This window comes from Anopheles stephensi, chromosome 2 (assembly GCF_013141755.1).
Source record: "Anopheles stephensi strain Indian chromosome 2, UCI_ANSTEP_V1.0, whole genome shotgun sequence".
Lineage (NCBI taxonomy): Eukaryota > Metazoa > Arthropoda > Insecta > Diptera > Culicidae > Anopheles > Anopheles stephensi.
Window position 1 is genome coordinate 66,808,978 of NC_050202.1, and position 24,227 is coordinate 66,833,204.

A 24,227-nucleotide genomic window follows, 5' to 3' on the forward strand; every position below is an offset into this window, starting at 1 on the left:
TGGTGTTTTTTCTTGTGTAAATTTATTTTGACCGAACGATACACATTTCCCTCTCTAAAGCGTTCGCTTATCTGTAGTGAGTCCCTAGCAGTAGTATTCACACACCTCGGAAGGTAGGCAGTACACACAGTGAAGACACTTGTTTGCTTCCGGTTTTCTTTTGTATAGCACTTACGTTAGGCTCGTTTTAACTGCACGACACAACATAACACACATTTCGATTGAACGTCTAGGGGAAGGATTTGCTGGTGTTACTGTCGTACGCATCCTTTCACTAGAGATTCCATTCAATTCGCCTGAAGCCACTCAGTTTTTTGTTTGTTTTTTTTTTTTTTAATTCTGCCTCACAACACAGTGCACACGATACCGTGCTCCTTTTCCAGGATGTTAATAGAAAATAAGTGGAAATATAAATAACTATACTATTTAGAGAAGCCGGCATTTTGTTCTACCCATACACACTCGCTGTAGGATACTCATCCTTTGCAAATGTTTAGCAATCGTTTCCTTGGAATCTTGTAACGTTCTTCTTCTGCTCCAGCTGCACTGTTCCATCTTTACGATGAACTTTAAACAGAAAAAAATGAATTCCGGTTCCAAGATTACGCTAAACATAGGAAAACCTATATAAGCAAAACAACCAATGCCTAAAACTAAACCCCTAACGGTTTGAACACACTCGCATGGTATCGCTTTTACAGCAAAAGCGTGTACCATTTTTAATTTTGCTTATGCACAAAAAACCTAAATCCTACTGTTTTTACCTTACCTTACAAATACATCATATTAAACGTAAATGTCCTCCTACTCCTAAAGATCAATCCAGTTCATTGATGGGAAAAAGCGCACAGTCTTACGAAATTAAACTAAATTAAAAAAAAAAACGGAAGCAAAGTCGATGCGACTATGTTGCAACTCTAGACAGATGCACAAGTGAGGGCCCCCTTCATTTTGCTAGGACATATCCAAGTGCATCTTAAATTATCTGGATGGAGCTTTGCTAAATATAACTATTGTAACATGACGTAAATGAAAGTAACAAAGCTATTTTACAATTTCAAATCAAACAACCTTATCCTTAATGTGTGTGTTTTTTTATATCATGAATCGTACGGAATTACCACGTATGTTGAGGAAAACTGTTAAAGAATTGCGTTAAATACAAAGCACAAAAAATAAAGGGAAGGTAAAAATACAAAACAAAAGTAATAGAGATAGCTTCTAAAAAATCGACCCCTTTCGAGAGCTGTTTCTCCCACACGAACTGGATGCTCTGGATGCTGTACAATAACGAAGCAGCAGCAGCGGCCTCACTCACTCCATCACTAAGAATTTGAACGACGCGCGGAAAGGTCTCTAACACCAGCCCGGCGCAGTTTTACCGAATGTTTGTGAACAGATTCAGCACGCTCTTGTTCTCCTTCTGCGACCGTGCCTTGCTAAACACGTTCCAAAAGCGTAACGTTTCATCGCCCGCACCCGTCACGATCGCTTCACCGTCCGGGCTGAGCGCGAGGTACAGCACGCGGTACGAGTGGCCGGTCAGCTTGGCCACCTGCGTTAACGACGGGTACTTCCACACGAGAATCTGATTCTGCGAGTAGCCGTGCGTTGAGACGAGCTCGGACGAGTGTTTGGACCAGGCAAGATTGCACACCTGCGAGCCTGTGTCGACGCACTGCATCGGCTGACCGGTGAGCGTGTTCCAGAAGCGTATGCACCGATCGGCCGTACCGCCCCCGCTCGCAAGCAGACCGTGGTGATGGGGTGACCATGCGATTGCTTTCACCGCAGCCATATGCTCCGAGTACGAGTGCACCGGTGAGGAGGAGTGCTGGTTCCACACGTACAGCCGGTTGTCGTTACCGCCGCTGGCCAGATACTGATTGTCCGGGGACCATTTTAGACCGCACACCTCCTGCCGGTGACCGGCGAGCCTCCGTTCCGGGACCTGCGATGGTGTGCGCGTGTCACGCTGCATGATCAGACGATCCCGAGACCCGCTCGACAGAACGTCCCCGTTCCAGGCCAGGGCACCGACACGTGCCGAATGGCCTTGCAGTTTGTTTACCTGGAAAAAGAAGGACAGAGAAAAGGTTAGAGGTGCGGAGTATGTAAAAATGTAAAAAAAGATCCATAAAATCCTTCGGAAGTATGTCACAGCGAAAAAGCTGCTAAAATCGTACAGCCAAGAGTTTATAGCAATTTGCAAAAAAAAAGTCTAGACCTAGACAAAACAAAAACGCACTTTTTCCTACACTCTTCAGTAAGTGGGCCACGCACTTTCCGGATCTCGGCGGACATGTGCAAAAATGGCTGTAGTGCAAAAAAAAAAAAAAAAAAAAACGGCGATGAGGTATTGTAAAATTCATGTCACGCTCTATGACGCGATGCGTGCGTGGGGGGGATCAGTTCTGTTCTCCGTTTCCGCCTCCTTCATTACTCTTCCCCGTTATGTGGGATGTGTGGGGTGCGTATGGAGTCGGTCATGTTTGCAAATTTTTGCACACACTTTCACAGCGAAATAGAAGGTGATAGAAACCGGCAAACCGCTTACAGGGGGGTATTTCAGATTGTGCGTACAACTTAAGAGGAAGTTTTGTTTGCTTCTCAAATCCGCATGTGGGTTGATTGAGGGAGGTGAATTTAAAATTTGCAAACTCTTTCCCCATCGCGACCGGCGTTTGTGTGCACATTTCGTGCGTTTCCACATTAGGAAGCGACACAGTAGTGAAAGGTGAGTTGTTTGCAAATTTTTGGCAACTTTTCTCACTTTCCTTTTCAGGACAATTGCGAAATCGTGTGAGTTGATGGAGAATCATAAGGTGCCAACTGTTTTGTTAAACTTTGAATCATACAGTGCGGTGTTTTTTTTTTGCGTTATTATAGAATAAATTTGAATTTAACCGATATATTTGCGCTAGCACACCCCTTACATTTCCAGAGTAATGGGCTAGCAGTGTATGATGATTAACACACAAGCAAACAGTAACGGTCAAGAAATCTACATGAATCACGCCGCCGTACGAAACCGGAATGTACAGGAAGCGATGTGCAATTTAAAGAAGAGGGACAAGAATTCTTGTATTTACCCGTGGCTTTGCTATTTTACATTTCATTTTTTGAACCAGCAACGTGAAACACACTCCCCCTGTCTGAACTTTGCTTTGGTATGCAACAGTAAAGTGCAATAAAATATAATGTGCCTTGCGCCGGGAGCACGGTTTGTTGACACGGGACAAACAGCAAACAAGATGCTCTTGCCAATTGTTTCGTGAAGTAGCCTTTGCCAAATGGAACTAATGTAAACAAAAGTCCCATCTGTGTTTTTTTGCGCTGGAAGCTGTACGATACAAACGAAACCGACACAAGCGAACCGGTCCAACGCACAGCACACAGCGGTCGCGTGTGCTTGTGGCCGAGAAGTGGTTCTGCAAATAAAGATCAATTAAAGATTCATCTCTCGTGACTCCCGGGGTACGTGTATACGATCTCGTACGGGAAGATAATGGATGCGTCTGTGTGCTCCTTAAGACACAGGTTGCTGCTGAGCGTCCGCCGATGCACTTAACAAATGTCTCTTCTTTTCTTCCCGCGAGCACAACATAATTAAACAACCCCGACGACAATAATTGAGTCAGAAGATGCTTCAGACGGTAGATTAAAGTTACCGTCGTGAAACGAGAACAATCGTGCTTAATTGTATTTACGAACTACTCAACAAGCGATCATAGAAATCCGGGAGTCACCGCGGGAAGGGGGAAACCGTTGCCCAGTTTGCCGATCTTTACCTGTTTGCTAGCCGCTACATCCCACACGGTGACATATCCGTGTTGCGTTCCAACCGCTAGCTGATGGCCCCGTTCGCTCCACGAGACGGACGTGATCGTGTTGGAATCGGAGCTGAGATCACATAGTCGTGTAACCTACAAGAAATAACCAAAAAAATAAATAAACCGGTACGGTTAATAATGGCACTGCGCAAGAAGGTCGCACGTGTCGACTGTATTTACCTGGCTGGTACATGCACTCCACAGATAAACGCAACTGCCAAGACCAACGGCCAGCACATTCTGAGCGGACCAGTCGACTAGATTGAGATAGAAGTCGTCCTGCAGTTCGGGCGCGTCCAACACTTTGAACGGTATCTTGGAAATTTTACGCGTCGCTTTGCGTGGCGATCGTAACAGCTTCTGGCTTTTGATGCTGACGGGCGATAGCGAATATGGACACTGTTCGTTGTAATCCTGGGCGGGGAGATAAAGTCGAAAAAAACATTCTATTAGTTTCGTTGTTATAGTTAAGATCTCAGTTGTGTTAAATCTCTCATATTGTCATCCAATCGGTTCATAATTGAGTATGCAGACGATAAGCTTTATCCCAATTTAGGGGTCCTTTTTGAGCCTCATCAAAAACCCGTTCCGGAACAATGTGCTGCAGTGGCGGTTTAAATCGTTTGCAATTTAAGATGCAATCTAGCTCAATAGAATTCACATCTCATTTACAATTGACACTCCAGGGCACCCAACAGGGAAGAATGTGTCGACATCTTTAACCATTCGGGTGCGGTGCAGCAGTTGAATGTTGATCAATTCATTCCTTACGAGTACAACGGAGAAGCGAAGTCGCCTGTCAACGAATGCAGTCCGTTCCAGCCATTGTACCGAAGGTTGACCTCACTGCATAAACGTTGCATTTGATTTAGCTCATGCATTGGCGGATGATTGCATTTGCACACATTTGCGTCATTGGAATATTTTTGCTTACTGAGTGTAGTGTGGAAGTTTTGGCTGGATTGTTGTGTGAAAAGTTTTACTATTCAAAAAAAATCTTAAATCGTTAGCATGTATTCGAATATTTACGAATTGCATCGACATATTTTTCGATGCATTACTTTTCCAATCTACCTGTCTGTGAACGATAAGAAAAGGATTAATCTTCCTTTTTTGTCGTCTAGACAATGTACCATGCCGATGCCACCGTCGCAATGACGTGAAATTTATGGCCAATTTGAATCCACCTTACAGACAGAGAGACACTCGACCGGATAGTCTAATTAACAACAATCGTCTACAACCTTCAAAAATGCGATGCATTTCGTGTGCAAGGGTCATTTAATTCACCCGCAAACGAAAAGAGCTGATCCCCATTAGTGAGCCTTCACATGATGGATGTAGCTCCTTGCAGCGTCATTCTAATCCGCTGCACAGTATTTGCAAAAAGCAAGTTATGCTCGTTAAAAATTATATACCGTTTAATGGCACACAACTGCGAGCGCGCGCTCGGCTGTGGAAACTTGAGTTCCTTCATATTGCCCAGCGCAGATCATTATCGTTATCAACTGGCGAAGGCACCCGAATGAGCAAAACATTGCAACAATTACGCGGATTTGCTCTACCATCCGCGGGGATTCTTTATTGGATCGTTTAGATTGTGTGGCACGCGCACCCTGACGGGGTTTCCGTCTGGCGACCGTAATAACGTTGATGTTACTACCTGATAACTGGAAGTCACTCTGGGTGATGCGGATACGGATGCAACGAGGATGATTATACGCGGCGCTTATGCGTTAGAGTGGGACTGGAATCTTCTGCCAACATGTTTGTAAGGTTAAAGAATTACCAACGAACGCAGAGACTATCACCATCGGCCACTATCGGTCTCTTCAATTAATATACTTCACGGATAATTAATTTTCTATTCTCCCTACTCAAACAAACGCCGAAAAGAAAATGTAATGAAACACGCGCTGAAACTAGAAGCATGTTTCGATGGACCATGACCAAACCTAACGATTAACTCGATTGTCAAAACTCCGCCTGTTCTAACACCGGGAGCCAGAAGCCAATAACCGGGATTTGGACGAGTTCTCCTGTTCCCCCATCTGTGGGTTTTCTTTTTGGTCGGGAGAAACGGTACACTTTCGCTTTGGTTTGTCTTTCAGGCATTCATCTTGGTAGGTGCGGAGCTTTTGTGTACAAACTTTTCTTGGGATTCCTTCCTATGCCGAGAGGTTGTTAATCCGATTGCTTCACAATTCTTTGCGCAGCTGGAAGTCTGACGGAAGCAACATTAGACGATCCATTACATTATTAGCAACCTGCTTCAGAGTTAATCATGCCAACGATTCCTTCCTGCCTACCTAATGGATCCGATCAAGTTGCACACGAGGTAGCATAAAATCATATTGCAACAGTCGGCCGATTTTTCATGTGCATACATGAATCCAGGGAAGGAAGGCAGAAAAAGGGTGGTAAAGTGAAGAGTTGCGGTGTATCATTGCATCACCGGGCGCACGACTTAGCGGTCAATCACCGGAATAATAAAAAACAAACCACGGGAGACCCAGCTCATATACGGTGGACGTTGGACATACCGCACACTCCATCCCCCACAGTTGCCTTAATTTAGATGTCCACAAGCTAATGGATATCATTAAAGTATCGCTGTGCTAGTGGCACTGCAAACATTCAAATGAACCCGTAGGAAGAACGATCCATGCTGACTTACTTTGGCTGGAAGAAGGAGGAATGCTACTTCGAGTGTCATTCGACCTGTGGGGTGTTCTTTTTTTAAGCAAATGAAGAAACGAAACACGTGACTATTAGCAGGGAGGTACGAACCGTGTATAGGTTCCAAAAGGTCTATTTAAAAGTGCATTTATTTTGAACGAGTTCGTGCTGTCGAATTAAGTTACTTTGTGCAAAAGATCGTCTACATCCATGGACTTTTGCATAAAATCAATGTCACCAAACTATTCTAATGATGCGATCGATTTTGGAATCACTGAGCCATTGTTATGCATTGCCTAACGATCTCATTACCGTCTCCTATTTAGAACCTGAGCTCCTTGAGCCAACGATTGGCGGTGAGGACTTTGACCCATTAATGAGTCGTCGCCGTGAGATCGTCTGCACCCAGCAACCGCCAGCAAAAGTACATAAATCGCGATCACTTAATGAGTTGGCGGACGGTGCTGCTTCACGTACGCGGGTGGCATACACAAATAGGTAGGTTGCGGGGCTAATGCTTCCGCACCAAAATAAGTACGCCTATCGCTCACCCTTGCAACGAACCCGAAAGCCAAATCTCGAAAAAAAGGGGCGTTGAAGAATGATAAAAATGGTAAAATGAGCTGCAACTGTAGGCGCAAATGTGCCACCAACGCACGATTTAAATGAGTTGAAATGAGCAACTTAAGCAACGTTTCTTTTTTTTCTGTTCATTTGCAACCCGCAAAAGGATGCCATAAAAACTTCGCGAAATTACACGAATAAATTACCATTCACCTAATGCAGGGCGAGGAAACGCGAACGGAATGGAGAGAGAGAGAGAGAGAGAGAGAGAGAGAGAGAGAGAGAGAGATGTGTCGTAGTGCAGCGTGAAATGATTCGATGCCCGCCGTTTGGAGCCGCCAGTTTTTTTTTGTGACATACAATTGGGGTTTTTTTTTTCGGGGACTTTTTGGTTTAAATTCTTGCATGCATATGCATTTACTTGTTTTCTACAACCCACATTGTTTTGTATATCCATTTTTATTGGCTTTCTTGTTCGAACTGATAGTTCGGTAACGATCGTTGGAAAACTTGGCACAGCCTCGTTACAACGCCTTTTAATATGACTCCAAAAGTTTGAGGATGCAGAAAATAACGATTTCTGACAACATAACTTTCACATCATGAGCTTTAAGAGAAAACAATAATTCTGCTTTGCATCAATTTTGATGCCTATGTCTAAGAGCTATCTTTAAGGCATATTCTTGTGGAGGGATCAAATCCACGTTATATACTATGAGCCTTCCAAGTGTCAAGACAAATGTTGCGTCTTAAAAAATGTAATTATTTCACTGTTGTATGAAGAATTTAAATAAATTATTCACTCTTGCAATATTGACTAACATATTTGCTCTAATTACACACTCCTAACCTTCTCTGAGTAAGTTTTGTTTAAGATCTAATATTGAACTTGTTCTTATCCATTGCAGACCAAAGTCATATTTATTGTATGCGTCACATTTTTCAATTAATACTGATTCAATCCGATAAACATATCACATGCATACTAAAAGCCTGACGCTAGCATTTTCATACATGATCGATGAGGATCTTCTACCCAAAAAATGAAAAAAAATTGAAAGGACAAATATTAGGCAAAAAATCTTTTCCAATGATTGATTTTATTTGCAAACCCAATTCTTTTTTTTTGCAATCGTAAGTTCATATTATACCGCAGGTCAACCACCGGTCAACAATTTGCGAATCGTGAAAAGAAGTTTATTTTTTGTCCACTGCCGCACGCTGTTGTCCATACTAAGCTGAGGATTTAAAATGTGTGTCTTGCCCGTTTTTTTTAAACTCATTTACCTCGGTTCTTCATTTCTTTAAGTGCACTTCGGAATTGCACTTTCGCGTAAAAAAAGTAAAGCAAACGGAGAGGTACCGCGGTTTGGTTGAAGATAAGGCAGGAATCACAGCATATTGCACCGGCATCTATACACACGCATACGCTAGGAAAGATTATTATTTCTGTTTTGACTTGCCGTTCGCCGTGCGCAATGCAGCGCAAGACGGAGATGATTATGGGTCGTACAGCACCACTTATCGCACTGTTTATTTTATGATTTCTTGACCATTTCCACACAATTTGGTGTGGTGAATGGGGAGAAAGGGAGTGTACTGGTGGGTTTGTGCTTCTTTTACTTTGCCTTTTTGAGCCTTTGCACTCCCGTGTGCAGCCACTTCTTTGCACAACAAGACACAGACTACAGTTAGTTTCGAGCCAGCTTGAAAACGGCAGAATCATAACCATCCGCAAACGGCAGCAATGTATATGCATATATGCACCGGAACCGCGAAACTTCTTTAGCACTCGCTTTCGTCTCTACCCGGCCCTCTCGGTGCACCATCATTTCCTCCTTTGAATTTTTATTTCACACCTTTATGCCAACATTTGCCAGCAGTGGATGCACCGTACGATGCAACGGTGCATTTCAACATATTGCGGTCAGTTTGGAAAGTGCAGGCAGTGAAATAGAACTAGCAGCTTATGCAGCAACTTTAAGCCAAAGCGATCTCAATTAAGGCTTCCGTTATAATTTGCTTAGCTATTGGCCAAGTTATGGATATCCTCTTTCTAGTCAGAGGAAGGTAGAGAAAACCTTTTCCCTCTTAAATTGTTCTAACTTTATCTTAAAAACATAGCTCTATACTACAGTGTTAAGTTCCCCACGCAAAGGCGTTTCAAAACGCCCTCTTTTAATGTTAAGCAACAGAAACGATAGTGACCGCAAGCCTAAAACCACAACCTCTACTGTCGATGTTATGTGCTGTGATTAAAACAAATCTCACGCTTCTTTTGCAAAAAAAAACTTATCAATCAGAGCTCTTATCTAGCTATGTATGTTTTGCAAAAGCTGCGAAACGATAACTTGTTGTGGGAAAATCAAATAAATCTGACGGTTTTCATGCTACAATATGGTCCACAGTGATTTGATGGGGTAGTGGCGGAGCGATTGGGGCGGTAGCGGACTTGATATGAAGTGCGTCAGGATCATCTCGTCTTACGCAAGGGAGCGGGTAAACTAAATCATGGAAGAAATGGCTAGCCGAAATCTCTAGAGGTTGTAGTGCCAAGGAAGAAGAAAACGAACCAGCTCTGAGTAAAAAAAGGTTATGATAGTCACAAATCCAAGACCTCGCATGGTTGTGGCGCCAAAAAACAAGAAGGAAACGTTTTAAAATAAAAACAAAGACGAACTCACTACACTTTTTGTATGTTTGAGTAAACAAACTACACCCAAAGCATAACTTAAATAATAATAATACGTTACTTAACGTTTCTAAATTAATTGCTCCTCAACCGGAACCCTCTTCACTCTTACCCAACCAACAGCGTCGTCTGCCTGGAAACAGAATTGCTAGAACCATTAGCCTTGCTACCAAAATTCCCGCCACACCGTGCTGCTCACCGATAATGGGTCCTCTGCGACTGCGACCGTCCTTTTATTGCCAATCCAACCCAACCAACCGATGATGGCCCGTTGGTGGTTGGAGGCCAGACAGACACAAGTAGCGTTTGCGAATTTATTGGACACTTTCGCTGAACCACGCTAAATTGTGCGAGAGCTTCGCTACATAAACTGTTACAATGATTGCGCGCACGTCCTAAGTGTGGTAGCGAAAATCAAAGGAAGCAATCGAATAATAAGGTCACCTCACCGATACGGTTCGGTAGGCTGATGTCTGGGGCGCGGAGCTTATAATTGCGAATCCCGATCCAATATGAAGGGCATTGCCGCACCAAGTACGTACACATTCCCGGGTCTTCGGTCAGTGTCGCAAGAGGGTTACGGTGGTTCAATAAAACAATGATTAGTTGCCCAAAATTCTTGACCAAGGGCGGCGCTTCGTAGGGCGTGAAGGGTTCCATGTTATTGATGCTCCCTTTTGCTAAAGCGCGTTTGTGCGCAGATTTAAAGCAAAACGCGGCTGTAAAATGACCTAACGCACAAAAACCCTTCCTTTTGAAAGACAAGCTATAAAAAGTACACACACACATTCACAGAAAGAGTATATTATTGCAAACACCTCATGGAGCAACACGTGGGCTAATTGCGCTCAATAAAGTACATTCACGCAAAACGTCCCTCACAATCGGATGGATCCCGTCCGTCATCCTCTGGTTGGCGGATATATGAAAAACAAAAAATATTACCAAGGTCTTGTCGGACAGTAAAATACGGCTTATCATGCTGACCTGAAGCGCCATCGTGAGGACCTCGGTAATAAAAACAACCGAAAAAAAACTACTACCACGCAGACCACCAGCATCAAGACGCGACCTAGAAACATCCAATCTGGCACTCGGCAAGTGCACCACCGGTAATAATTGATCCCAGTCGGAGAAATGGAAAGAAGACACACCTAAAGGTCTTATCGCAATTTTCCAAAAAAAAAACAACGGCATGCTGGCGCCTTGAAAATTGCCATCTTCTTCTGCAGAGAATATGGATGTGGGCCAACCAACATGCAACATTGGCTGCGCATTTTGCAACCCATACTCCGACCGACACATTCGAACTGGGTGTAGTACTGTTGCATCTCCCGTCAGAGGGAAAATCAAAACAAACATAATAACATCGTGCCGGTAATAAAGCTTGAGCCCGATGATAGCCGTTATCACCTCGGAGCGGCAGGTTTGCTGGCTGCTGCTGCATCGGTCAGGCCGATAGATGCACATGGCTCGAGCAAAATAACTCAAGACCTAGAAGCAATTTTAGAACAATTAATGGGCCAACACAGCGCAAGGAAGAGCAAAACTACGAGGGAAAAACCATCAGAAAGGTCCTCCGGTTCAATTGATTGCAGCAACACCGACAGCCGCCATGTGATCTTGTGGCATATTGTGGTGTTATCATAAATAAAGGAGGCGCACTATCGACTGACAAGAGCCGGGCGGGAGGAGTTGGGAATGGGAATGTGATGACCATTGGTGCAAGAAATTGAACTTCATTATAGGCCGCACTTGGCCGAGTTCCTGATTCTCTCTACTATTACAAATTGGTTCACTTTGTGTCGGATTCACCGAAACGGAAGCTTTGGTAGCTTAAAATTTTGCACAAAAAAAATTAATAATACCATTATTAGTATTTTAATGGCCATTTCATGACAAATGCGTTCGGCATGACTGGCGGTGTCGTTCTGCAATAAAAAGGAAAGCAACTCCATCCGCCGGTGCTCCAGTGCAAATGCGGGCCCCAACTAACAGGCGGTGGTCCCACCAGTCTCGGGGGTCTGCTAATAAAGTAGGATGAAAAATGATGACATTTTAGACAAACAATAGTAGCAAGCAAACAAACGGAGCATTTGGCCCTGGCTAAGTGTTCCGGGGATGATATTCTTCCTTGGGGCTTATTTTCTAGTTCTGCTAGCTACAGGTGGTTTGCACAGCTCCAATCCTAATGCCAGTGCGTAGAACCGGTGGCAAATGGCCATGTGCGGAACTGGAACCCCCCGGGAGCACGCATGGGCACAGCACCGGTGCGTGTGCAAAAATTAATAGAAAACTCATAAACCTAGTAAAGCAATCACCACCTTCACATATTGTTCTCTATCGCCTTTTTCACCCCCCGGTTAGCAGTAGCCGTTTTTCTTTTCAATTAACGGTTACAGTTTTACGGACTTTTCAACCCGATAAACCCACGCACACCGGAATCAGCGGACATACCTCGGTGAAGGTGCGTGAAGGGATGCGGATGGATTTTTCATTCTCAAATTAAGACACATATTTGTCTTTCGTTTACTACCCAACGGCGGAAAACCATTGAGTCTCCAATTTGTCCAACCGTATGTTGTTTTTTGTACTACGACGAAGTGAAGGTTGGAGGTTGGAGATGGTGGAGATGGTCGGGCATTGCTGCCAAAAGCTCACCCCCGTCTTAGTAACTGGCGGCTTGCAATGGATGGATAACTTTCGGAATTATTTTCGCAAACGCCGTACACGCACAATGCGTGTAGAACTGGACAAACAAAACAACGAACAGAAAATTGAATCCTCCATTGCCTTTACCTTCACGCAGAACCGCACGCACACGATCATAATGTGCAGCAATTAATTGTCTCCATACCGGGGGTGCCGGAAGGACGACCGGGCAAGGCACGGCCGGGTGGAAGCATGCGTAACCTGGCGGGTCCCCACATCCAATGCCGGACGGACGGAATACATTGGTTTATCGCCCCAAACGCACTTTTGCTGGGGGGACGGACCTCCCCTTCGGAGGTTCGGACTCGATTTCTTAATTATCGCGATTTTTTGCGTCTGTTGTTATTGTTACAGAAAAGGAAGAAATGTGCCGTTTTAGGCTTTTGCACAATCGCACAAGTTCGCGCATTTCTATTTGCGAAAAAACGGGCCGCAAAAAAACTGAAGTCTCGTGCGAAAGTTACCCCCTAATTCTTCGGACGCAAGGGTGCTGCCGATCGATTGTATGTGGTAAGACAAGGCAGCATCGGTTTGAAAACGTTTCAATCAAGCAATTAATAGAAATGTATATGGTCGTTTCTTTCTAGGAAATTTTAAAAAAGCGAACAGATAAATAAGCGTTGCGAACCCGTTTACATAGTAATTGCTGTCAATGAATCTGTCTGTCCCGATATCGATATCGGTATATCTGGTGCGCGAATCGTCGTGGATCCGTAAAACCAAAATGAAGCTTCCGGAACGAGAGCGCACCGGAAAGAAATTGGCAAACTGACTGGGCGGCTCATCGCCATCATCGGCCAGAGTGCGTGCGGACGTGCGTTTCGATGCGTCAACGATTTCGCGACCGTTTCGCGAATATTTTATGCGTTCGGACTGATTTTATTTTTCTTTTTTTGCTATGCGCCCACTTCTGTCAATCTGCAATCTCTCTATCGCTCTATCCGGGGCACGGGATTTTTGCGTAGCTACAAAATTAATATGTTAAGCGTATAGCCATGCGCATTAGTGGTTGGGGACCGAGCGTCCCGGTGGATGAAAGTGAAGCTATTCTTTCGTACGCACGTTTCGCACCGTGCGATACATATATGGGAGAGACAATCAATTTTGCGAAAATTCATTTCGCAGCCTTTTCACTTAATTTCCCCTCCGATTGCGACGGAACGATTCGTATGATAATTGCATTAATTACAAGTGGATCCAATCCGGCGCTATTGCTATGCGTATGGCTTCTTTTTCCTGAGTCTGTGCTCCTGTTATTCGTCAAATGGGAGAAACATTTGCTCCACATGATTAAACGTTTATAAATAGATATTTCTGAACCATATTCTAAGTCCAGGAAAAGAAGAACAGAACATTGCACCGAAGTGACAAGAAACGTCCACAGCTGGTAAATGCATTGCATGTCAACGAAATTTAAAAAATGCTTCTCCCAACGCCAATGAACTTAAGCGACCGATCGACCGGCCGGCTGCCCCCGGGGGCTAGGCTACCACGACACGTAACTTATGCTAATGTGCTTCGGCATATTTAGCCATCACCTCCCCGGCGTGCACGTTTCGGTGGTTCAGCATATTTCGCTACTTGTTTTTAACTGTCTTCGCGCGGCTACTACGGTAGGGGATCACCGAACCGAGTGTCGCTTTGCTTTTGATATGGATGGGCGCGAATTATTGAAACGGGTAAATGGGTAAGATTTGATTAGCGTTTAGCGTTTATCTGATCGTGCGCCACCGATAGCCGCCAGCGGCGGTTGCCGTCGTCGTGTTGGTCCGCTCCGGGAGATCGCACGGTCCATCGCACAAAGCAGTGCGGTGATAAGCATCTAGCGCGTCAACAAACGATGTCCAACCATCACGCATTGGACGCTTCCCAATAATTATTGCACCATGTGAAAATGTTTCTTTTTGTTATGTATCCTCTTTTCTGTTTCCATTTCAACCTGTCACGAGGTGAATTTCGCACGAGTGGGACAGTGTTAAGGAAGTGTTCTAAATATGGTTCCTCCCGTCGTGTAACATGAGTAGGGAGGAAATAAAAAAAAAAGATCGTTCTCCTAATACGTTCTTCCTTCCTTCCGATTCCAGAAATGCGTGATGACTGGATCGGGAAAAAGGTGCCAAATATAGACAGCACCAGAATGGAAGACATTAAAAATTCTAACCATGCCTTTGCGGGCACCACGACTCGGAACAATACTTCGCATCGCACTTTTAACGTATACTTTAAGTTACGAAGCGCCCTTTCTTCTAAGTGATCAACGACGATCAAGTAACGCGAAAGACTCAATCCACCAGTAGAAATGAGGTAATGATAAAGCGTTCTGCACATCCTCACACATGACACACCGCCTATCTATAGCGATCTTCTTCGGGTCAATGGTTTAAAACTGTGTATCTATTAATAAACAAAACCAGCGCCGGAATGTTACCAAATGCCGTTCGCCTGTCTGCCTGGTAGGAGACACGCATGAAATGCATAGCAGCGGCCTTATAACTTGATCTCCACTCTCGGTATAACAAAGCATTTCGATCCGGGGGAGATTGCTTGCTGGCAATTTATGTGAGCTAAGAAGTGGGTTCAGTATTGATAAGCGAATGGAAAGTAAAATAAATTACTGTAAAATGCTTATATATACTACGAAAACTTCGAATGCTTAATTTACATCCACAAATACAGCGTCATCGCCACGTCTAGACGTTACATTGTTTTATTTACAAGGTTGACATAACATTTGCCTAGCAATGCAACGAGGGTGCATCACAACTGCAACAACAGTAAACCTCTGACTGAGTCACACTTTATCGTATCGTTCCGCAACCGGATCGGTGACATAGGGCGAGGCTTTGTGAAACGAAGAATGTCATTAAATTTCGCTTATCTGTCGACTGTGTGGGTGAGATAGACAAGGAGAGTTATAAACATCAGCCAAAGCCAATTACAATATTGTCTGTCAGGGGAAGTACACGTGTCAAATGCACGTTGTAGCGTGTTGGGCTTGGCTTTCGAGTTGGCAATTTTTCTTATCAAGAGGTTCACTACACACATACACACATGTTTTACCACAGGTATGCTGCTGTCGGGCAACCTGCGCCTCACATTTTTCTTATCAGCAGAGAGAAAACCTTACGAGGGATGTTCTTATCGGTAACTGCACCCGATATGGTTGCTCGTGCATTACGAAATCTGTTCCTGATTCTACTACTTCGCTGCCAAGCGAAGCAAACAACTTACCAAACCCCGCGTGGTGTAAGAACCATTTCTGATAAGGAGCCTTATTTTATCTCCTGTTTAGAAACGGGCACCAACCTGCTTCTCTAATCGTGAATCAACGTTTGGAGGAAAACAGGTTGTAATAAAGACGAACGTTTGGGTCACACCTTGCAAGTAGTAACTCGCCAAACATGTCTTAAGTCGCCCTACAAATCTAACCTAGCACACATGACACCCCGCTACGTGTGCTACCGGTAGGGAAGATCCGCCAAATCGTTTCCTCGATAATTAGTGCTAATGGGCATCCTTCTGTATCGGTTAGGAACTATGAGACACGTACCTGCTTCGTCGGAGACTGATATTTAAACAGCCCGGTCCGGTTGCTGTTTGCGTGCAGACCTCCACCAACGCCACTTCCACCACTTCCTCCGCTTCCTCCACCACCTCCTCCGCCACCACTTCCATTCTTATCGTCCGCCACTAGCTTCACATCGTCAATTCCCGTCCCGAGCAGTTCGTTCTTCAGCAGGCAGCTGTAGGCCAAACTGTCCCGTGCATTTTCCCCACAGTCACGCTGCTTCTTGGTCGATTGGGGTGAATTTTCGTTAGATTTCGTACTAATCGTAGCAAAGTTTGTCGTCCAGTTGTTATTTGCTCTGAAAGTGTGTCAAGAGATAGAAGGGAAACATTTTAGAAAATACATGTGATACATTGTACCATCTTTTCTTCGGTCGTGGCACTGGACCAGGATGCTTACCGGCAGGGAATGAAGCGATCGTGAGACGAGGGAGATTCACTAGTTGTGAATAGCTTACGTGCTGCGGGACTGCGGAGTTGCAGGAATCGTTTTTCATAGTCGGAGCTGTACATGATGATGTCGCACGGGCTCGAGGTGAATTGGTTCTCGCCAATTTAGCAACCCACACCCACACACCACACTCACTCGGACGGACACACTCGGTCACTAAATTTGCCAACGATGGCAGGCAAGCCGCAATTTTGCACCTACACACGTGATTTTACAGCGACCCGTTACACTACGCGGTCCTGTTTTGTCACCGACGAGGGTTGATGATGATGCTCCGGTTTTTGGGCCAACTGCACACGAAAACTGGGCGTATCTTCTGTTGCCGGTGATGACGATAATGGGTGCGACAAAGCTGTGTCAACAGAGCAGCACCATTCGTGAACTGCTTTCACCGGTTCTCGGTTCTCTGTGTAGCCACCACTTTGAATCTTCTTGCACGTTTTGGAGTATTTTTAACGAAAACTTTTCTTCTTTTTTCTTCTTCTTAAAGCACAATCACATTTAGTCACTTTGCACGGTTAAGCACCTGCTCTCTGTTGGCGAATTTACGGTTTAGATGAAGATTACAATAGCAGGTAAATTTGAATTCCGATTAACTTGCCTAACCGTCAGTCAGCACCTTGAATCGCAAATTGGCTTACATTACACTTTAAAACCGGCCAAACTTGAGAAATACAGCTCCAAAAACAATAGGTTGTGTATACGGCGATAGTAGTAAAATAAAACTTGTAACAGCGCGCGCGCACTCAGGTCTGTCTGTGCACGGAGCGGTTTGACAGCACATTGAACCACAATGACAGCATGGACAGTCGACGTAAACTCACAGCATACTGCGATGTTAATGCAAGAGCGAGAGTAACCGCATGCGAGAAAGATAGCCGGTACGATTTGAAGTGTTTTTCAGACCGAGAGAGAGAGAGAGCGATGCGTGTGAGAGAATATTCTGTTAACGGTCCAACGGGAATAGAGGGCACGAGCAAGCATTACGTACGTGCGTGTGTAGAAGGGCTAGAAGCAACGTGCGGTAGGAAGGGTAGAAGATCTTTTTAAATCTATGCGCTCTCTTTCTCTTCTCGTTTACAATGTTGCCTCTCTTTCTACTCCATGGAAGTCTACCAACTGTTGAGCGATTAATGGTAAATGGTACTGTCAAACAAATGCGTACGCAAAGCCGTACGTCGCCCACTAATGAAACGCCGTATTATGATGCGCAAAATGGAAAACGCAATGAATGTAGGGCATTTACCACCTGATTGATAAGCTACAATTGCCCTGCCGATTACTAACCGTAATGTACTGCCAACAAACTTTGGTTTGGTTGCATGTTTTGTTCGTTCTGGCGATCATCATTAGAAACACATTACTTTCTATTTTACGAGTTGAAAACGTATCTACCAGATGGGTTAATCGAGTCAATTAACGAACACTTTCATAACGTAAGTCCGCATGATTCAATTCCCTATTTTGTGCACCGATCGAACAACAGAACGCTGGTTCTCTTCGTGTGCGTATTCCTCCCAAACAGGCCAGTTGATTGATAATGTCCATTTAAATGGCTGGTCCAGAATTTAAAGGGCTTGTTATCAATTTTAACGGACAGGAGGACCGTCTTAAAAATGGATGGACAAAAACTCCCATCTGTTCCGTCAGCTGCAGCTTCACGTCAGATGGGAGGGGATGTGGGATTGTGTCGTAATCCGTGTTTGCGTTCAACCGATCACCGCTATACGAGGTCTTTTGCTAGAAGAACGTCCTTGAAAGATTCCTCACTCGCAGTAGAAACAACACCGCCAAATAAGCTTCCATCGATACACAGCACCGCACACGCACAGAATCGTCACAAACGACACGTTATTTACAAATAGCAGCACTACACAATTGCTTTGTTTATGTCTGGAACACAAACAAACGCACTATGCAACATTTTCACTCACCAGCAACAAACAGCACAATCGCACAATCGTAGAGGAAGCACAGTTGCCACATCGCTACGGGGAAAATTTCCCATTTCCCATCAATTTTACACTAATCCCACCAACAGTGTTGGTGCTGCCGCTGCTACTGCTACGTCCCACTTGCCACTCACGTACCAGCGTACCAAGTACACGGGCAAGGAGATGAAGCGCAGAAAACACGATCGGAACGGTTTCACCCGTACGTGTACGCGTCACCGTTACCCGAAAAACGCACCACACCACCAAATGAACCGTGGCAAAATGCACCGGGGACGGTTTTACGCCGTTTTTCTCGATTTTTCTCACGGAAAATCGTGAAAATGCGTTCCACCTTCACGGGGCTGCTTTGTAGGCTTCGGATAGCTTTGACACAATTGACAGTTGGCAAAACGCTTGCCGAACGCTTCAATTTCAAGTTTTGTACGTTGAAGCGTTTGCTGTCAAGCGGCGTACCTTGGAGCGTTTACCTTTGGTTCAAATACAAACGGTACACCATGCACGATCGCAACGTACATTTTTGTCATCCAGCCACGTGGTTAATTATTTCCTTTCGGATTTAACGTATTTGAAATGTAACCAATGGACATACATTTTCGTACGAATGATAGCTTTTGTTCGTTAGTTTTTTTTTGTTTTTTTTTTATACCAACATGTTTAATTCTCTCTCCTCATACTGGAATTATAAATAAATAAATAAATAAATGTTTAATTCTCTCTGTTTTTTTTGCAGTTTAGTGACTGTTTAAATCCATATGTCGTTTGGCGCAGTTTTCCTTTTAATGTTCAGTTTACGTGCGTTCCATACTGGCGCAATATATAAACACTCAATATTTAGTCATTGTTTTGTTGTTGGGTTTCCAGTTTAGTTTGTGTGTGTGTTTCTTTTTTATACAATACAATCGACATGCATTCGACATGAATGGACCGAAAGGTGGGAAAAATGCGTCACAGCAGGAAAGAACATAGAGCGAGTAACAGCAGACAACTAATGGTGTGGATATTAAGTGTCGAATTTGAGTGTCCGGTACGATCATCTTCAGCCGCAATGACGGCTATTTCCGGATTTGTTCGTTGTGGCGCTATTGTTTCGCTTACTTTTCGTTTTCTGTTCGATCGATATATCGTGTGTACTGTAGTTTAAGCAACGAATATATATGGCATGCTAATGTTGCGAAATCATTTCCCCCATTTCTTTTGGCATTGTAGTTTCGCTCGATATGGACGTGAGTATAAGAGTTAGGAAGTTTATGTTGCGTTCCGAGCTGGGTCTTACTTTTCTCCCTTGAGGCGCACCTGTGTGTTTAGCCGCAGTTCAGCACTAGCTATACATGGAACGATGAGTTGGCCACTACGTAACGTAAATGTTAGCCTGCGACACTATGGCTGGGGAAGAAATTTGTTGTTCATCGCGCGTTCATTAAGATTGTATACTGATTTGCTATATGCTTGAGCTGCTAAACAGCTTCAGTGGGGCGTGGGAGCAGCTATTTAAAAATTTGTAAGCTTTATTCTTTATAACATTCGAAACCTTCGAGAATTGGCGATCAAAAGTGCTTGAGTTTTTGGCTGGTAGAGCTGAAAGGAAATGTAGCTTTCGCATTCATTTCTGCATAAAATCTTGTCTTCAGACGTTCGTCGAGGAATTCATACACCTGTCAGACGTGCTTGCCATAGTTGGATCCCCATGCTGGGCTCTGAATGTTTGCTCATCTTTTCTGCTTTGGCATCTCCAATATGTATTGTTTGTTTGCTTGTTGTTTTAGTTTTGTTTTTCATTTACGGACTGTGCTGTTTTGGAGTACACACACACATGAATAAACTAGCAAATGTTTCGACCATATAGACACACGTCTTTTTACGTCCTCGTCCTCCTTTCAACTATGATAAATATATATCGTATATGTATATATCTCTATATATATGTATATCTTGTATATGTATATGTATATTCACGTGTATGTATGTACATAATCATAATAAATATTACAATAATTATATTCAACAGCCATTGAGAAAGTGTATTTGTGTTTGTTTTTTTTCTGTATTTTTATCCATTTTTTTGTTGTTCTCCTCTACCTCTGCTTTGCTCTGCCGAACCAATCCAGCCTAATGATGCAGTGGCACAATATTCCCGCAACTATCTTGAAATAGTTCTGCATCGACATGAGTCGACTTCCGTTCAACTTACATCCTGCCTTATCGCAGGACATTCCAAGGAACTAAGAACACTTATCAATAGGAATCGGAACTTGGACTATCGGGCCGCGAACGAAGGGATAACACGAAAGGCATTCGAGGCAACAGCAACTAGTTTGCAAACAATGCGCACAAACATAACCTAGTACTACTAATGGTGGAACGTTCTGTTTGGCCTGTTTCGTCCCATTGCACATTTAGGAGCGGCAAGCAGTTTTATGTTTGCTCTCAATATCCAAGTGACAGCGGGACATTCGGGACGGGTGGGTTGATGCCACCGGAGAGGAGTGTCACAGGGTACGGGTTTGCCGTTTTTGGTTAGTTGGTACGATTTGGTGCGGTTTGGTGGGTGGATTCTCAGCTGTACTCGCCCTACAGCTGATCCTCATCCTATAAGCCACAGTCGAAGCTTTCGCCCCACTCGCTGTAGCGTGAGTCTTGCTTCTGGAGGCGCTGCTGGCATGCCTCCAAATAGCTGTCCTGTATCCGATACATGCCACTGTTGGCCTGATACATGAGCGTCTCGAGTATTCGCTCGTTCTTGATCGCTTTCGACGGGAGCACGATCTTGATCAGCTCCTGCGGTGATATGCGGTGCAGCTTAAGATCTCGTGCCAGGCGCTCCATAATGCAGCGGAACTCAACCTTGGCGTCCGTTTTGGCCGATGCTTTCGATTTTACCTGGGACAACAAAACAGACGAGCATTAGATTCGGTAGAGCTATTGGTGTAAAGGTTAAACTCACCTTATACTTTGCCCAAGCAAGCATCGCTTCAAACTTTCGAACTTCCGGAATCTCCAGGTTGCGACACATAATCATCTGCACCATACTCTCGCTCAGGGTGAGAAAGTCCGCATTCTGGAACAGTGCGTATGCACGAGTTTCGACAAAGGCCAGTATCATGTTTACCAGCTCCGACGCGGACGTATATCGCCAGTAATAGTTCTCGAGGGCGGTAAGCATCGTGCAGACGACATCGATGCGTAGGAACTGTTTCGCATGGTGGAAGCATGCCTGTAGCAGTTCTGGCAGATCGTAATGCTCGGCGGCGCAGATTAGTCCTACAGGAGAAATGAGCATAAGTTACATGAGGTTTCGAAAGCGCGTCCCAATTGACCTACCCGGTATCGAGGTGCATGTCAACGGACAGCTTCCAGTGTGCAGATAGTCCAGCAGTACTCGGAACGTATCCGGATCAAACTCAATAATGGTGAACTCCGTTTGGGCCAGCTTCGCCCTATCTACCTTCTGTGCATCGGCACACACCGACAACCGCGGAACGGCCAACTGTCCTGCATTGGCCTTGCTCTTGGAGCTAGTTTCCTTGCCATCTTTATCTGTACGGAGAGGACGTCGGTTAGCGAACTGCGTGATCCATTAACTTTACCAAAGAGCAGGCGCACCCTTACCGGAACAGTCCTGTGAAGATGCCCACTTCTTCTTGTCCTCCGCGTTCAGCTGCGACTGTTGCTTGCGGATCGACCTGCCCCAGCCGGCCGTGATCGTGCCTAATCGGGAGAACGCACGCTTCACCATCGGCGACGAGGGCACACTCTTCGGACGGGGCGATTCAATGTCCGGTACCTGCAGGAAGTTGCTACTCTTCGGACGTTGGTTCTGCGGGGAGAGTAGGGTAGGGGCGGGGCGGGCCAGTAACTCTGCTACGGGGACTTGGGGTGACCCGAAACCGGTTTGTATGCCATACAGCATTTCCTGCGGGACGATCGAGTTTATGATGAGTGACAGGGTTCAATGCAAGGCCAGGGAATGTGCACGTTCATCAATCACAAAAAAAAACAAAATCAAACTATAAACACTAGCAAAAGGTGCCCGTTTCCTTTACCTGAAAGACACGACTCCTCACGCCAAGGATCGCACGGACACCGATGAAGCGGGCCCGTTGCTTCGATTGGCCGACCAGAAAGACGACATCGAAGAGCTGTGCATTCTGAAGACACGATGGTTCGGAATTTAAAAATACTCTTGTAAAATCTTTCGCTAATTGATCATAGTCCTCGAACTGATCTCTAACGGAGTCTAGTAACGGTGACGAAGGCCTCATGTGTCCTGCGTGACGGTGCGAGAAAGAAAGAGGGAGAGAAAGAAAAAGAAAAAAAGCACAAACACAGCCAAGCAAACGGGCGGTTGCGTTGGTTGTGGCGTTAGTGACGTGCGATTATTCTTTGCCTACATGTAGGCGCATACTAAGAAAAGTAGGGGAGGGTTGGCTGGGTGGGAAGGACTGCCATACTGGAAGGAGCAACTAAGGAAGGGGATGCGACAGGGTTTCCATATTGGGGCAGTGGGATTCAACAATCGAGGAATGGGGGAAAGCAATCAGGAAAGGGCGTGGCTTAGTGCTGGGATGGGTTATATTATGGTTACGATGGATTCACACATGCAAACTATCGATGGAGGACGATCTCGGCAGGATAATATTGATGGTATGGTAGGGGGAATGGTATAATAATTCTTTAAAAACTATTAATATGATTCGTTGAAAATCATTACAACTCAGCTCATCGTGTAGCGACCGAAGCGAAGCGATACACACTAATACACAAAGGAAGAAAGTCTGCTGGCAAACTGGTACTATTTGAAGAAGGCACAACTGACTAGAATAAATAATTTCACGCACACACACTCATACACGTACGCAACATAGGAAAATAGAAGCACAAACAAACGCAATAAGCTATAAGCAATAAGCAACGGGCAATAGAAGGAAACAAGACCGAAACTCTCGTAAACTGTAAAGCACTGCCCGAAAGGCGGCCAGCAAGCGTCAGCAAGCAATAAGAAAAGCAAAACCAATAGAAAGCCGCACACACCAGAATGTCGATAGAGGAGGAGAACGGTCTCTGGGGTGAAAAACTCAGCGAAAGGAAGCACAGTTGCAGAAAGGAAAGAGGAAAGCGAACTTTTGGGGATTTAAAATCTACGATCGTTACGCTATGTTTGAGGGTTTCGCTTGTGCGTGCAGGATCCATACAAAGACACACACACAAACACACACGTTGAGCACAATGCGAAACAAACCAGGATCCAAATGGGGTTAAATACTTCATCATTTTATTGTGCCCAGCGGTGCAAGGGGGTGGGGGGAGGCAAACACGCGGAGCAGGAGGAAATCTCCGTTGGGAGATTTTAAATGATGATGTCAACTGAGCTGTTGTATGCGACGCAGCTGCTGCCAACCGATTGTGGAGGGTCTGTGATTTGTCTGTGGGCCAAGAAGGACCAACGCCATTTGTTGGGCGCTTGTTTTCCCTTCTTTCCCTTACCCGACTCGATCTCCAATTTTGGATTTGGTAGAAGAGATGGTGGAGTGCGATAATAAACTGATGCCAATATTTGGGGATGTCAATGGTTTATAATTTGGAATAAATTGAGCACCGAATGTTGCTTTGCAGGGAGGGGCGTGTTTGGTGGTGAGCTGTTTTACGATGGGACTTGGAACCGTTTCTCTCAACTCTCCCCGCTTATGGGAAAAGGCACTGAACGACTTGAAGGTCACGGAAATCATGATACAGTTGACGTTTGTTTATGATCAGATAGTGAAGCGTGTAGTTGCGGG

The 24,227-nt window shown here is 44.8% G+C and overlaps 2 protein-coding genes across 10 annotated transcripts in view; both read right to left on the reverse strand.

Moving 5' to 3' along the window:
- Positions 1–3: 3 nt before the first annotated feature.
- LOC118504361 (fizzy-related protein homolog) lies at positions 4–17,328 on the reverse strand. The gene is made up of 5 exons (XM_036038754.1): positions 16,448–17,328; positions 16,031–16,346; positions 4,014–4,247; positions 3,792–3,926; positions 4–2,071 (listed from the first exon to the last, which is right to left on the reverse strand). The coding sequence occupies exons 1-5, from the start codon at positions 16,558–16,560 to the stop codon at positions 1,379–1,381; spliced, it is 1,491 nt and encodes a 496-aa protein (XP_035894647.1). The 5' UTR covers positions 16,561–17,328; the 3' UTR covers positions 4–1,378.
- A 1,711-nt stretch (positions 17,329–19,039) lies between these two features.
- LOC118504356 overlaps positions 19,040–24,227 on the reverse strand; it is a 148,113-nt gene continuing 142,925 nt past the window's right edge. For all 9 annotated transcript variants that reach the window (XM_036038747.1, XM_036038745.1, XM_036038748.1 and 6 more), the window contains 5 exons: positions 22,494–22,717; positions 22,060–22,363; positions 21,772–21,987; positions 21,395–21,711; positions 19,040–21,330 (listed from right to left, as the gene is read on the reverse strand). In XM_036038747.1, the coding sequence (XP_035894640.1) occupies positions 21,040–21,330; positions 21,395–21,711; positions 21,772–21,987; positions 22,060–22,363; positions 22,494–22,717 (1,352 nt within the window). In that variant the 3' untranslated portion in view covers positions 19,040–21,039. The remainder of the gene's footprint in view (positions 21,331–21,394; positions 21,712–21,771; positions 21,988–22,059; positions 22,364–22,493; positions 22,718–24,227) is intronic.